Raw genomic sequence first — 14,354 nt, forward strand, 5'->3', positions numbered from 1 at the left:
GAAAAAAATGGGCAAATGGTTTGAGCAGACACTTCAACAAGAAGATATAGGGATAGCAGATAAGCACGTAAGAAGAATCTCAACATCATTTATCACTGGGGAAATACAAATGAAAGCCATAGTGAGATAACAGCACATCTATTAAAATGGCTAAAGTAAAGAAGATGGATATGTCAAGAGCTGACAAAAATGTAGAGGAATTGTAACTCTGGTGGGAATGTACAATGATGCAAGCATTTTTGAAAACAGTTTGTCAGTTTCATAAAATGTTAAGCATGTGCTTACAATATAATCATTTTGCTTCTGAATTTCTTTCTTTTTTTTGGTGAATCCTTCAAATGGACTTAATTTCTTTCTTTGCAGTTTATCTCCTTTTTCTTATCATAATCAGAAACAAAAGAAAGGTGAAAGTGACTTCTCTCACTTTTTTGGGTGTGTTTTCCAGTTCAGATGAAGATATTTCTTTTTACCCAGCTCACTTTCCATTCAAGTTGTCTTCCTCTGTATGCAATTTTGTCCAAAGTCTATTAATATGGAAAACTACAAAAGCTACCAAGAGTTATCAGAGCATGCAGGCGGATACCTGGGGCCTCTGCCATCACACAGCCTGTTGCAATCCCAGCTGGGTACTTACTGGTTATGCTACAGGAGAAGTTACTTTACCCCTTTGGCCTCAGTATTTGGAAACAGTAGCATCTTCCGTGTGTGATTTTCATGAGGATTAAATGAATTAATCTATGCAAAAGCATCAATACTTAGAGCATTGCCTAATCAATAATAAGTGTGCTTATGTGTGTGTTACCTTAAAGTAAAACTCCAGGTTAGTAACTGTCACAGGCACACAGCTCCTTTAAATGTACTGACAATCTTTTAGAGGAGCTGTACATTTCCCAGAAGATGTATTCTAAAACAACATCATCGGAACATACTTTTTTGGGGAAAATAGAGGGTATTTTTCTTTACTGTCAATGAGAGTGGCCCAGAGGGTGGTGACAGAGTTTGGTAGTAAGGAGAGCACTTGCTTGGTTTGGTTTCTTTTCTGACAACATCTTAGCAGACCAGAGAAGTCTGGTGCAGGTCTCTGCAGTGACAGCCATCTGGCTTCAAGTCTTGGCTTTGTCCCTGTGTGATTTGGGTAAGTGAGAGACCTCATGGAGTCTCCACTTCAACTTTGGAATGGGGATTATAGTAATACCCACGTCACAGGGAAGTTATGAGGATTAGGTGAATTAACATATGCAGAGTCTCAGCATACATGGTTTGTTATCTGCTATGATAAATACTGTGTTGGGTAACCTTAACATGGATGTTCATCAGGAAATTGAGTGTTTTGAACTAAGTGGTAGCCGAGCTACCAATTCTGACTAGTTAAGGAGAGGAAATAATTGCAGAAAAGATCAACTCAGTACAGTTACTAGAGGTAATGAGGAGGTCCTACCTAGTTATGATAGGCTTCCATAGGGACTCCCTGTAAATAATAGACTATGGTCTACACAGAAGTGTAGAAGGTATAGTCTCTCAGACCACAAGTCAGGCTTGTTTTCAGAAAAGTAGCCACAAACTGCCTTTCGTAATTCAGCCAACATCCTCTACCTTCTGCTCCATTTTTCTGCTATTTGTAATCCATCTTATTATTTAACAAATATTGATAGAAAATTGGCAGATTCCTAGGTTATTTGAGAGAAATGAATATAATCCAACACCAGTAGAAAATAACAAATCCAATAGTATTATGGGAGTGATGGGGATCATCTAAAGACAGACGATCTGTGGGTGAGAAAAGGACAACTTCTCACCAAGAGGCTCAGAGGAACCTGCAGGGAGGAGGTGACACACATGTTTGGGACACATGGGAGTGGAGAGAAGGGAGATTTGGCTTTAGGGGACCGCTTGAAGATACAAAAATTGCTTATGAATTGGAAGTTTGGCTGGAAAGAAGGCAAACGTGTGCACGGAAAGTCATAAAAAAGAAAATCATTGCTATAAAATTTTTATTGTTTTATAAATGTAAGGAAGCGTATGTAGGTGTTCATTGTCCGATTCTTTCAACTTTTTTGAAATATTTTATTTTCTTTCTAGTTTTAAATTTAGCATAAGAAAAACCTCTGTACATATCAGTTTGAGGAGATCTATCTACAGTAACTAAGCCTGAGAAAAATCTCTTGTTTGTGCAATTCAAGGGATCCCATGAGAAAAGAACTTCCTTTTCCCTACTTCCAAACTGGACTCATTTTTATGGCTGTCACTTCACAATATCCTCTTTGTGCATATTTCTTAGCTGTGCTGTCTGTCTGTAAATGTTTACCCTGGAATGTAGCATGCTGTGTATATATTTCATTGTTTTTAGTCAAAACATATTTATAAATATTAACGATTCCATCTAGATTCAGTTTTTCTCACTCTTTTGTTCTCATGCTTATGCATAGACACCTAGGCACCACGGCCGTTCACACTCACGCAGAGTTATGTTTCTTTCCTAAAATCTCCTACCTCCTTCTCTAATATCTTAAGTAATGTCCACATGTACCTTGGAAATCATTCAGCTTCAGAAAATTCTGTTAAATACCCCTCTGAAGGCCAGTGATTTCAGTGGCTTCCCATCTATCTTTATGTGGAAAAAGGCAGACTCAGGGAATAATATTTCCTTGCCTTTTCCACACTGATTCACAGTGTTCCATCGTATGTACCAGTTTCTTAATCCCAGAACAAGTGTGAGAATTATCAGAGGGAATATAGTTGGATGTCCCTGTGGAAAAGTTCTGCTGATGGTGAGGTGGTTTCAGTGATGGTATTCAAGATGTGACTCAGACACATGTTCTTAAGAACATACTTTTTGTGTAGGGTCTAAAAGTTTCTAGCAGTGACAAAGATTCTCTCCTTGACCAAACTACTCAGGCTCCCCTGAACTTTTCACCTAAGCCTCAACTTTGGGACCTCCATGCTTGTCTCTGCATTGTCCAATTTTAGCAAGAATTCTGCTAATTCAGTCTAGCTAAAATACCCCACCCTCCATGTTGATCACCCTCAGTATCTAATCAGGTTACTCACCATCCACCATCCCCTAAGTGATATCTTATCACCCTGGCCTGCCTTCAGCAAGAATCCTGTTAGGTCAATTTAGCCAGAATCCTACCCGACCTCTGATGTTTTCTCTTAGTAGATTTCCTATTGGGACATAAATGTCTATTCTTAGGGATTCTGAACAACTTCCTTAGGTAGTTTCACCCATGGGGAGTGAATCCTGAAGTGTGACACCACACAGTATTGGATGGAGCCATTGGACCTGGAAGGGTTATGTAGACGAGAGTAAAGGAGCTCTCAATGGGCGGATGAAGAAACTGGGTGATGGAGATCTCACAGGACACATTTGTAACCAGGAAATCCACAATGGATTCATCAGTAACTCCCAGTTGCTCAACTTTCAGACTTTTTAAAATTCTCACCACCTCCATCATTACTACCCTAAGTCATGTCTTCATTTTTTCTTTCATGGGAATGTTGCAGTGACCTCTTATTTGGTCTCCCTGTTTTTGTTCTCACCCCTCTTCATTCCATTCATAACAGTAACCTGTGCAATTCTGTTAAAACATCCATCACTATTCTGCTCTTCAAAGCCCTTCAAATGCATCCCTTCTTGTTTAATGTGAAAGTCAAAATCCTCACAGTGGTTTAAAAGGTCCTAAGGGTCTAGTCCCATGGCCTCATTATTTCTCTGACTTCAATTATTACCTGTCCCCTCCTAGCTTCCTCTAATCTTCTTACAAAGACCTGGCACATCCCAACCTGAGGACCTTTGCATGTCTGATTTTTGTACTGAGATTTGTACTGCAACATGAACATTTTTCTGGTTTCAAAAATTTTAAGATCTAGGATATACCTTCAGAAATGAGGGGCAAAAAAGAAAACCTCACAGCACCTGTAAATAGCAGAAAGCCAAGCTCATATATTGAATAATGTTTTTCACTCATGCCAACCGTTTTGAATGGATATGCATAGCCTGAAGCAGCTTCATAAATTTCTGTCATTTTTAGGGAGCAATGTTAACAGAATAACAATGAATCAATTGTTTTGTTAACCCTATTCTCCAATGACTTGAGGAACAGAAACGAGTGATAGGTGATGTTCCTTCACTGAGTTTTGTAATTCAACCATCTTTATGAGTGTTTTCTATGTTCTACTTTCTGTGCCAGGTGCTGGGGATACAATAAAGAAAGCATTGTCCTACTTGGGGCGGATGGAAAGAAGGAGGACAGGGAATTGGAAACAAGGTCCTGAGTTATGTGCTCAAGCTGAGCCCAAGTCACTGAAGGGATGTGGTGGAAGTATGTACAGCGGGTGTGGGGTTCAGAGGACGGCCAGAGTAAGGGCCTTACATGAGGTGACAGAACTCATGGTTATTGAGGTCCATATTCTAACTCAAGATGTGCTGGCTTCAAGGAACCTGCACTCAGCCACTGGAGTGTAGGCTTTAGATGGAAAAATATTCAGGTAATAGTAATTTAGTCATATAAGAGAGTCAGAGGAGGAATGTAATCTGAATGTGTTTACCTCATTAAAATGTGATAACATCAAGAAATTCCTTATAGAATCCATGCCCAAGACGCATTGTGTTTCTCCTATGTATCTCAGCACACTTCCTGGTAACGTGTATATAATGGGAATGTCTGAGTATATATATTTTTGCTTTTTCTTATTGATAATTTTATTTAGACAGTTGTAGATCCCATGCAGTTGCAGGAAACAACAGTGAAGGATTCCACCTAAACCCATTTTCTCCCAATGATCATTTCACAATCTATATGTATATCAAAACATCAAGTTGTACATCCGAAGTAAACAACATTTGTGTTTCTCAATTATATTGCAATAGAATAGGGAAATAAAACCCAGAACAATTTCAATGTGATTTTTGAGTGTATATCGATTCTGTTTTCTTTATTTCTTCCAAGTCTGCATTGCGTAAGCAATATGCAAATCTCCAGCTAGCAATTTGATTTCTCTACTTTATTTTGTAACATGAAAACTCTCTTTTCACATTATTATTGCATACTGATCAGAATCTTCGAAAATCATGTGTATCTTAGTAGAAATATCAAGATTATTTAGAAATCCTTTAGACAATCCAGGTTATTGGATGTACAAACATTTTCAAAGGCAGTGACAAGGAGTGAATGACCAGTCTATACCTTGTCTGAAGGCACAAATCTTCTCTTCAGTCTCCTCATGGCTGACTTCATCTCCTGGTTCCTCAGAGTGTAGATTAAGGGGTTCAGCAGAGGGGAGATGACAGTGAAGGTGACAGAGATGGGCTTATCCGTGGGGAGGGCAGTGAAGGGCCGGGCATAGACATAGATGCAGGGCACAAAGTGCAGGGTCACCACAGTGATGTGTGAGGTGCAGGTGGAGATGGCTTTCCTCCTGCCCTCCCCTGCCTGAGACCTCAGCATCATTAGGATGACTGTGTAGGACACAAGCAGGAAGATAAACCACAATGTGGTGAGCAGCCCACTGTTGGAAATCATCAGCAGCTCAAGCATGAAAACGTCAGTACAGGCGAGTTTGAGGACCTGTGGGACATCACAGTAGAAAGTGTCAAGAACATTGGGTCCACAGAAGGGAAGGGGTAGCAACAGGGAAATCTGCACGATGGAGTGGACAAAGCCCCCCAGCCAGCAGGCTACAATGAGGGCAGTGCATCGCCCTCTACTCATGATGGTCACGTAGTGCAGGGGCTTGGAGATGGCCACATACCGATCTAAGGCCATCACTGACAATGAACATGCATCCAACCCTCCAACAAGGTGGAAGAAAAACATCTGGGTGAAGCAACCATTGAAGGAGATGGTCTTTCTCTGTGACAGAAGGTCCACCAGAACCTTGGGAGCTGTGATGGAGGAAAAGCAGATGTCGGCAATAGACAAATTACGGAGCAAAAAATACATGGGGTTGTGAAGGCGAGATTCACAGGTCACAGTGACCATGATGAGGAGGTTTCCCAGCAGAGTTGTCACATACACCCAAAGCAGGAAAAGAAATAAGACAAAATTCAGTTCTTGATTCTGAGTTAGGCCAAGGAAAATAAATTCTTTGACCCTGGTGCCGTTTTTCAGCTCCATTGAGTCATCTTCTTTCTCTCTCTTTTGTTTCAAGCTGCTTCATTTGAAAAGTGTTGGCTATTTTATTTTCTTCCTAAGCACTAAGAATGAAATTTCAGAATCTTCTTCATGTGACTGTGGTCTTTGTAATTTGTTGAGTTGTCCAAATTTTTAAGATTGCAATCAGTTTGGTGATCAAATCAAATTATCACACGCAAAGCTGTTCAATAATTCTGTTCCTATAAAACTATTATGAAAAGAATAAGCATTTATATTCAGCAGAGACATTTGCACTGCATATTTTATTTAATTAATTTATTTGTTTTAAAATTTTATAAATATTTTTTATTCCACACAAATTTATTGAATTTCCTGAACCATTTGAAGCATTATATACAAAGATAAGTTAGAACTGTCTCCAGTCATTGTAGACGTATTGTTTACAAGTTTAAAATTCATATTAGCAAATATTCTGGTGACTCCAAGAGGCTCTTGTTTTTCTGAATAAAAGGATGTTATTCAGTTTCTTATTGCAATGTTGTGTGGCATCAGTCAGTTTCCTTGCTGTTGGCCATTTTACATTGAATTTCTTAAAACTGCTGATTATTCCATGTAGGTACCTTGTCATTGTGATTTCCTTATACTAATCAGATTGTTTGCTTAATAATTATTTAAACATATTTAAAATGTATTATTGGGAAACAGATTGAAACAATATGTAAATTCTAATCTCAAAAAATATCTTTATTTTATTGTGAGAAAAAAACTTAAACTTGAGACTTACCCTCTCAAATTTTTAATTGCACAATACAGTATAGTTACAATATTGTAGAGCAATTCTCTAGAGCTTATTCATCTTGGATAACTGATGTGATCCTTGCTTGAGTGTGGGGAAAGAATAAAGATAGTGACCAACTTTTGAGAGATGGTTCATATTGTATCAACCACACTCTCCTCTGCCTCTTTCTGTTTGTGGATCAAGAGAGTGGAGGTGTCCCACAGTAAGGAGAGAGAACGGTATCATTAGAATAATGCCTTTTTTTGTGTGTGAGGAAGATTGGCCTGAGCTAACATCTGTTTTCAAGTGGAGTGAGCCAACTTCACCACTGTGCAACAAGGCTGGCTCCTATAACGTCTATTTTTAACAAACTCTTATTGATAATTCTTAGGAATTTTGTAATTATTATTTTCTCCACCTTGTTCTTAGAAAGTGAACACTTCTTGTAATTTCAAATGTATATGGATAAATCAGACCACGTTGTCTAAGTGTTTGTAGCCTAACAAAAGTGGATGATTTTTATAAACTGATGAACATAATGCAAGATAAAATGTGAAATGTGTCACAAGAATAGAAGTAGATTTGGGGGGGATAGGAGATATTATGGTTTCCAGCAGTAACAAAAGCTACTATTTTTTAAGTATTTACTATGTGTTAAGACTTAGGAAAAGTTGATTTACTTAATTTTCCCCACCATATTTTAGTAAGTATTATTATTATACTTGATTTTGTTACAGAATATATGACGAATCTATATTTGGTTTAAAGGAAGGAAGAGATGGAAATAGGATGGAAGAAACAGTGTTTTTTTCCTGCTTCAATCTTATATGTATAATGTCTAATTTTGTATAACAGGAATGTCTGACAGAGTCTGTCTGAAGATAAGAATTTGGCAGAAAGGCGCTCTTGAAACCCAATTTACATTGACTTTGGTCTGAGGTGGCCTCACCAATAAGCGGCTCAAAGGATATAACAAATGTATCATGCCTTCTCTCACACAGAATGGACCACATTTCTAAATCCCTCTTAACACGGCATCTCTCTTTCCAATAGTTAATACCCACCTTTGTTGTTTCTGTCACTGAGAAGATTATCTTGGCTCTGAAGCATTTAATATACCTGGAAAATATCAAAGTATTTATACATAATTGATAATTACATCTCAATTTCACTATCCATAACCTTTACCTTAGCTAAAAGCTTAACGTCTTTACCTAATATCTTTGATCCTGAAACTCCAACTGCAAATTGTAAGTTATTGGTACAGTACAGAACAGAACACTGGTGACTTTAATTCTTGAAAATGTTGTTTTGGAAGGCAGAGCCTTTGGAAGACTAAATATCTTAGTGTCTTTCTCCCCTTTCAGGAAAGAAAGGGCAGATTCAAAGAATCACATCTTCAAGAATTTCCACTGTGTCCCTGTCTTACATACAAATCTCTCAGTTTGAGGCTTAATATAAGAACTACAAAGGGAATAATATTGGACAAGGAAGGGGAAGTCAGTGTCTGATTCTGCTCTTAGTGATGAGGTTTCAGTGGGAGTTATTAAGAAGCTCCTGAGACATGCACATGTGTAAACACACACACACACACACACACACACATAGACAGATACATTTTGGTTTCTGTCCAAATTATTTAGAGGCAGTAGAGGAAATCTATCTGTTTATCCATCGCTCAATCAGAACTATTTTAAAACCTGCCAAATTCTGTGCCCAAGAGACTACAAGGGTCCAATTTTCATCGCTTGTAAAGCTAAGAGGACACTATATATAAATGTTTCAATTCGATTCTCAAAAAACTAGAAGAGAACTGGACCTTAAAGCCTTTGCTCCTAGTCCAGTATTTAATTATACGCAGACTTGTTATAGTCTCATGATGTTGCTATATGTCTCCACATGTAGAGAAACATGACTTAGATGATCTTTGAGGAATGCAATTTTTTCCTGTTTTCCAATACTGTATTCATATGGAATCTCTCAATTTGGATTACTGCTAGATTAGTTATGTTAGTAAAGCTGTCTACAAAATTACAATAGTTACTCACGCTTAACTCAAATTATTGAATGGTTTTTTCTTATGTAGAACGCACTTTCACTGTTTCCGGAATGCTTATGGGTTTGGATTTACCTGCTTTTCCATTTTTTTTAGTACATTGAACTAGTCTATACAGATTAAAAACTTCATGATACAGGTTGTGTGTTTGGGATGGGTAATTCTTCTCTTTTTTCCCTGCTTTCTGGGATATTATTGACATGTATCATTGCTTATGTTTAAGGTATACAATGGTCGATTTGATACATTTATATGTTGCGAAATGGTTATCATCATAGTGTTAATTTACAGCTTCCTCACCTCACAAAAGTACCACTTTTTTGTATGTGATGAGATCATTTAAGATATACTCTCTTAGCCACTTTCAGGTATCATTATAGTATTGTTAACTATAATCACCATCTGTACATTAGATCTCCAAAACTATTCACCTTATAACTGAGAGTTTTACCCTTTCACCAACATCTCATTTCACCAAACCCCCAGCACCCTCATACGACTCTCTGTTTCTGTGAGCTTAGAGTTTTAGTTTACACAGATATATGAGATAATACAGTATCTGTCTTTCTCTGTCTTACTTTACTTAGCATAATGCCCTCGATGTCCATCTAGTTGTCACAAATGGCAGGATTTCCTTCTTTTTTATAACTGATAATATTCCATTGTATATATATATATATACCATGTCTTTATCCATTCATCCATTGATGGACACTTAGACTGTTTCCATATCTTGGATATTATGACTAATGTTGCAATGAACATGGGAGTACTGATACCTCTTTAGGATCCTGGTTTCATTTCCTTTGGGATAAACAGCCAGAGATGAGATTGCTGGCTCATATGATAGTTCTACTTTTAATTTTTTGAGAAACCTCTATACTATTTTACATAGCGGCTGTGCAAATTCACTTTCCCATCAACAGTGCACAAGAGTTTCCTTTTCTCCACATCTTCGCCAACACTTGTTATTTCTTGTCTTTCTGATGATAGACCTTCTTATAGATATTAAGAGATATCTTACAGTAGTTTTGACTTGCATTTCTCTGCTGGTTAGTGATGTTGCGCACCTTTTCACATAACTTTTGGGCATTTATATGTCTTGTTTGGAAAGATATCTATTCTGGTCCTCTGCCCATTTTTATATTGAATTGTTTGTGTTTTTGCTATTGAGTTGTTTGAGTTCTTCACATATTTCTGATATTAACCTCTTATCTGATTTATGATTTGCAAATATTTTCTCTCATTCTGTAGGTTGTCTTTTCGTTTGTTGATTATTTTTGTGCTGTACAGCAGCTTTTTAGTTTGTTGTAGTCCCATTTATTAATTTTTGCTTTTATTGCTTGTGCTTTTTGTGTCATATCAAAAATTATCGCCAAGATCAATATCAAGGAAACTTTACACTATTTTTTCTTCTGGGAGTTTTATCATTTCACGTCTTATGTTTAAATCTTTACTCTATTCCTAGTTAGTTTTTGTGAATAGTGTAAAATAGGAGCTTGATTTCTTTATTAAGCATGTGGTTATCCAGTTTTACCTATACCATTTGTTGAAGACAGTATCCTTTCCCCATTGTGTATTCTTGGCTTCTTTGTTGATAAGTAATTGACTGTATTTGCATGGGTTTGTTTCTGGGGTTTTGATTTGTTCCATTGGTTTATATGTCTGTTTTTATTTCAGTACTCTACTGTTTTGATTGTTATGGTTTTATATATAGTTCGAAGTCATAAGTGTGATAGGCATAAAATAGAACACATGAAGGAGTAATCAACAAAGAAGATGGCACGCATCTCCACAGGAGCTTCTGCACTATTAAATGTTTGTTTACAACTAGCTTATAGAAAGTATGAGGATAAGTGAGGGTTGTCTTCTTGACTAGTCTTCTTTGGACACTCTCCTCCAGTGTACTATGTTTTGGGACCTGACCTTCTAGCCTACTGTCATTCTAGTTCCCAGGCTTACCTTGATCACCTTTTTCTTCCTCTTATTTAAATTTCCTTTCCCCATATCTCCCTCATTTCAGTTTGGTTCTCTGTGAATTCCAAGGGTGCAGTAGTACTTCCAGCAAATGTTTCTACGTATTGAGAGAATCATTTTAGAGACAAAGTCTTAGTCCTTGTCGTCTAATCCAATTGTAATTTCTTAGTAATGAACTACTATGTTGAAGAGATTGTTGGAGTTCATCGTCTTCCATGTTCTCTTCCTTTTTCTGGTGACAGAGGAGGATTAAATTTTCCAGACTCCCTCGTAATTAACTGAGGCCATATGACTAAGAGCAGGGCAATGGAATGTGGTCAAAAGGGATGCACAGTACTTTCAGGACTGGCCCATAACCATCTCTCCTTTCTCACCATAATTCTTAATCCTCTCTCCTTTCCTCCATTTTCTGGATGAATGGAGAAGATTCTGAGAATCTAGAAAGAGGTGGAGCCCAAGATGGAAGCATCGGAAGCCTGTCTCTCTAAATGAGTGCATGGAACATCTCTTTCTGAAGACCAGTTCTGGCCTTTGACATGAGCAGGAAACAAACTTTTACTGTTTTTCACTACTTCCATTTTGAACTTTTTTTTGTCACAGCGTTTATTTACTCAGATGAATAAATGAGTTCCAGTTTCTATGGCTTGAGCTTTATCATAGTGGGAGTCATTGTACAGTAAAGCCAACAATAGATCTCAGTGAAATATCAGCTGGATTGTTAGATAAACCTTCTCCTAGCACCATTTTCATTCCTTTCATTTCATAGAGACTAGCAAATTCTCAGATCCACTGATTAAATCCTTGTGCTTTTTATATCTTTTCTTTACCTTCTAGTGGATTGAGTGGGAAGCATAAAGTTATGAGGTCTCTAAGTGCAGAAACAATGAGGACCACAAAAAGGAAATGTTAATTATGTGATGCCATGTGATGGAGGTGGTAGCTAATGGTATGGTGGTAATCATATTGTATTATACAAATTTATCAAATCAGCATGTTGTACAACTTCAACTTACAGAATGTTACATGTCCACTATATCTCAACAAAGCTGGGAAATAACCTCCAAAAAACCAAAAAACAGAAACAAAGGGGAAATTTAGGCCTGTCCAGTCTGCGACTGGGATAATCCTGCTATGTAATGGTCAGCTGCTTCCCAAATGCTTAGTATTTGTCTTCCCTTAAGCCTTTCATTAATCCGTGTGAGTTTTCCACAGCCTGTACCCATCAGTGTTATTTCTTTCTGAATACTCCCTCTTACATCATTGCCTCCTTCTGCCCAGGAGGAAACTATAGCCTTGGAGTGAGTATGGGGATCCTCTCTCCCCTGTAGAAGTCATGGATTTGCATTGCTCAGGTGACCATAGATGGAGTTCTTCATCTTGAAATTTCCTTTTAAATATCAAATACTGGTATTAACTCCTTGAATGTACTAGTTCCTTGCTATAATGAGCCGACTGTTGCATAATGTGGCACACTTTTATACTATTCTCTCCCTCTGCACATATTGATTTCTTTCCTTGGATTGCCCCTCTTTGCCTTTTTCCCCTTGAAAACATCTACTTATGGTCAAATTTCTTCTGAAGTTCTCAAGTAAAGTGCCTACAATATTTCCACAGCGCTTTGACCATATCCTCTTAAAGCATCTTGGAATATGACTGTGGGACAGTGACTATCTTTAATCTTCCTGCAGCAGTCTTAGTCCTACCATTGTGAGGCACGTAATATGTGTTTTGTCAATATTTGAGGCATGAATAAGTGAGAGTGGGTACTCAAAGTCATGATTAGGCCTCACTTTAAAGCAGTATCACCTATAAGTCCCAGCACATAATATAGGACCCGCCTCTTTTATGACTCCATGGTATCCATAGATGCCCCTGTGCTTTTAGCATTAAGGTGATCTCTTGCCATTTTGAGAAAGTGAAATTTGATATCTGTCTTTAAATTTTAGTGTTATGTCATCCTTATAGAATTTAGATCCTTTCTGAATGTCCTAGTCATTTCTTTAGTTCCCTCATGCCCGACTTCATTTCCTGATTCATCAGGGTGTAGATCATAGGATTGTGCAAAAGAGAGATGACAGTGCAGGTGATCAAAATGGCAGTATCTGTGGTGAGGGCAGTGAAGGGCCAGGTATAAACATAGACACAAGGCACAAAGTGCACCGTCACCACAGTGATGTGTGTGGTGCGGGTGGAGTTGAATTTCCTCTTGCTCTCTCCAGTATGAGATCTCAATATCTTCAAGATGACTGTGTAGGATATGAGGAGAAAGAAGAGTAAAAACCAACTGATTAATCCCTTATTGGAAATTATCAGGAGCTCCAGAGTGACAGTGTCAGTGCAAGTGAGTTTGAGAACCTGGGGGACATCACAGTAGAAAGTGTGAGGAACATTGGTTGCATAGAAGGGAAGGGGCAGCAACAGAGAAATCTTCATGATAGGACGGACAAAGGCCCCCAACCAGCAGGCTGAAACCAGGCTAGCGCATCATCGCTTACTCCCTATGGTCATATAATGGAGGGGTTTTGAGATGGCTACATAGCAATCAAATGCCATTTGAGAGAGACAAAACATCTGCACCTGCCAGATGGTGGAAGAACATTTGAGTGACACAGGCATTGAAGGAGATGGTTTTTGTTTCTGATAGAAGATCAGCTAGGACCTTAGGAGCTATGATGGAGGAAAAGTGGATGTCAAGAACAGATAGACTGTGGAGCAGGAAGTACATGGGAGTGTGAAGGTGAGCTTTGCAGGTAACTGTAACCATGATGAGGAGGTTTCCCATAAGAGTTGTCATGTACACGAAAAACAAGAAGACAAATAAGACCCAGCTCAGCTCTTGAAACTTGGTAATTCCCAGGAAAATTGATTCTTTCACTCTATAATTTCCCTGAACCATTGGGTCACAAATTCTTTTTGAAGCATATCTCTAGAAGAAAGTACAGCACAGTTAAAGACTGGGATATTAAATCTACTGTAGTGTGTTCTGTTACTTGAGTTTGGTGTTTTAGTGGGGAGGATGTTTTTTTATGCACGCCCTATGTCTACAATTTTGTATGCTACCCTTAGATGGAAGATACCCAGGTTTTTCACTCAGTCACCTAAACAGGTTGGTTCTATCACTGTGGCCCCTGAAACACAGCTGACAGGTCTTTGAACCTGTTCAATTCTACTTTTACTCTAAAATATGACACCTAAAACAATAAAAAATAAGCATAAATTTGACATGAGAAATTTTTGTTCACAGAGGACACCATTATGAGAATTAAAGATAACCTGCACATGGGAGGATATTTACAATACATGTAGCTGAGAAATGTTTCACGTCCAAAATATATAAAGAACTCCTACAAATCAGTAAAAAGAAGATAGATGAACAAACCAGAAAATGACAAAAGACACGATCCAAACTTTACAAAAGAAGATACTCAAATGCCAATTAAATTTCATT

At 38.0% G+C, this 14,354-nt stretch overlaps 1 protein-coding gene and 1 pseudogene across 1 annotated transcript; both read right to left on the bottom strand.

Annotated features, from left to right (window-relative positions):
• Positions 1 to 5,180: 5,180 nt before the first annotated feature.
• LOC106846489 (olfactory receptor 4D10) lies at positions 5,181 to 6,116 on the bottom strand. Its single transcript, XM_014865286.2, has one exon. It carries the CDS (start codon positions 6,114 to 6,116, stop codon positions 5,181 to 5,183), a length of 936 nt encoding a protein of 311 aa, XP_014720772.2.
• Positions 6,117 to 12,898: 6,782 nt separating this feature from the next.
• Positions 12,899 to 13,700, bottom strand: LOC139039737 (olfactory receptor 4D9-like; annotated as a pseudogene).
• Between the last annotated feature and the right edge of the window lie 654 nt (positions 13,701 to 14,354).

The sequence above is a fragment of the Equus asinus genome, unplaced genomic scaffold (genome assembly GCF_041296235.1).
Source record: "Equus asinus isolate D_3611 breed Donkey unplaced genomic scaffold, EquAss-T2T_v2 contig_800, whole genome shotgun sequence".
Taxonomy (NCBI): domain Eukaryota; kingdom Metazoa; phylum Chordata; class Mammalia; order Perissodactyla; family Equidae; genus Equus; species Equus asinus.

Bases quoted from the DNA above. Each gene is read 5' to 3' on its own strand.
- LOC106846489 (XM_014865286.2), bottom strand. From the start codon at position 6,116: ATGGAGCTGAAAAACGGCACCAGGGTCAAAGAATTTATTTTCCTTGGC.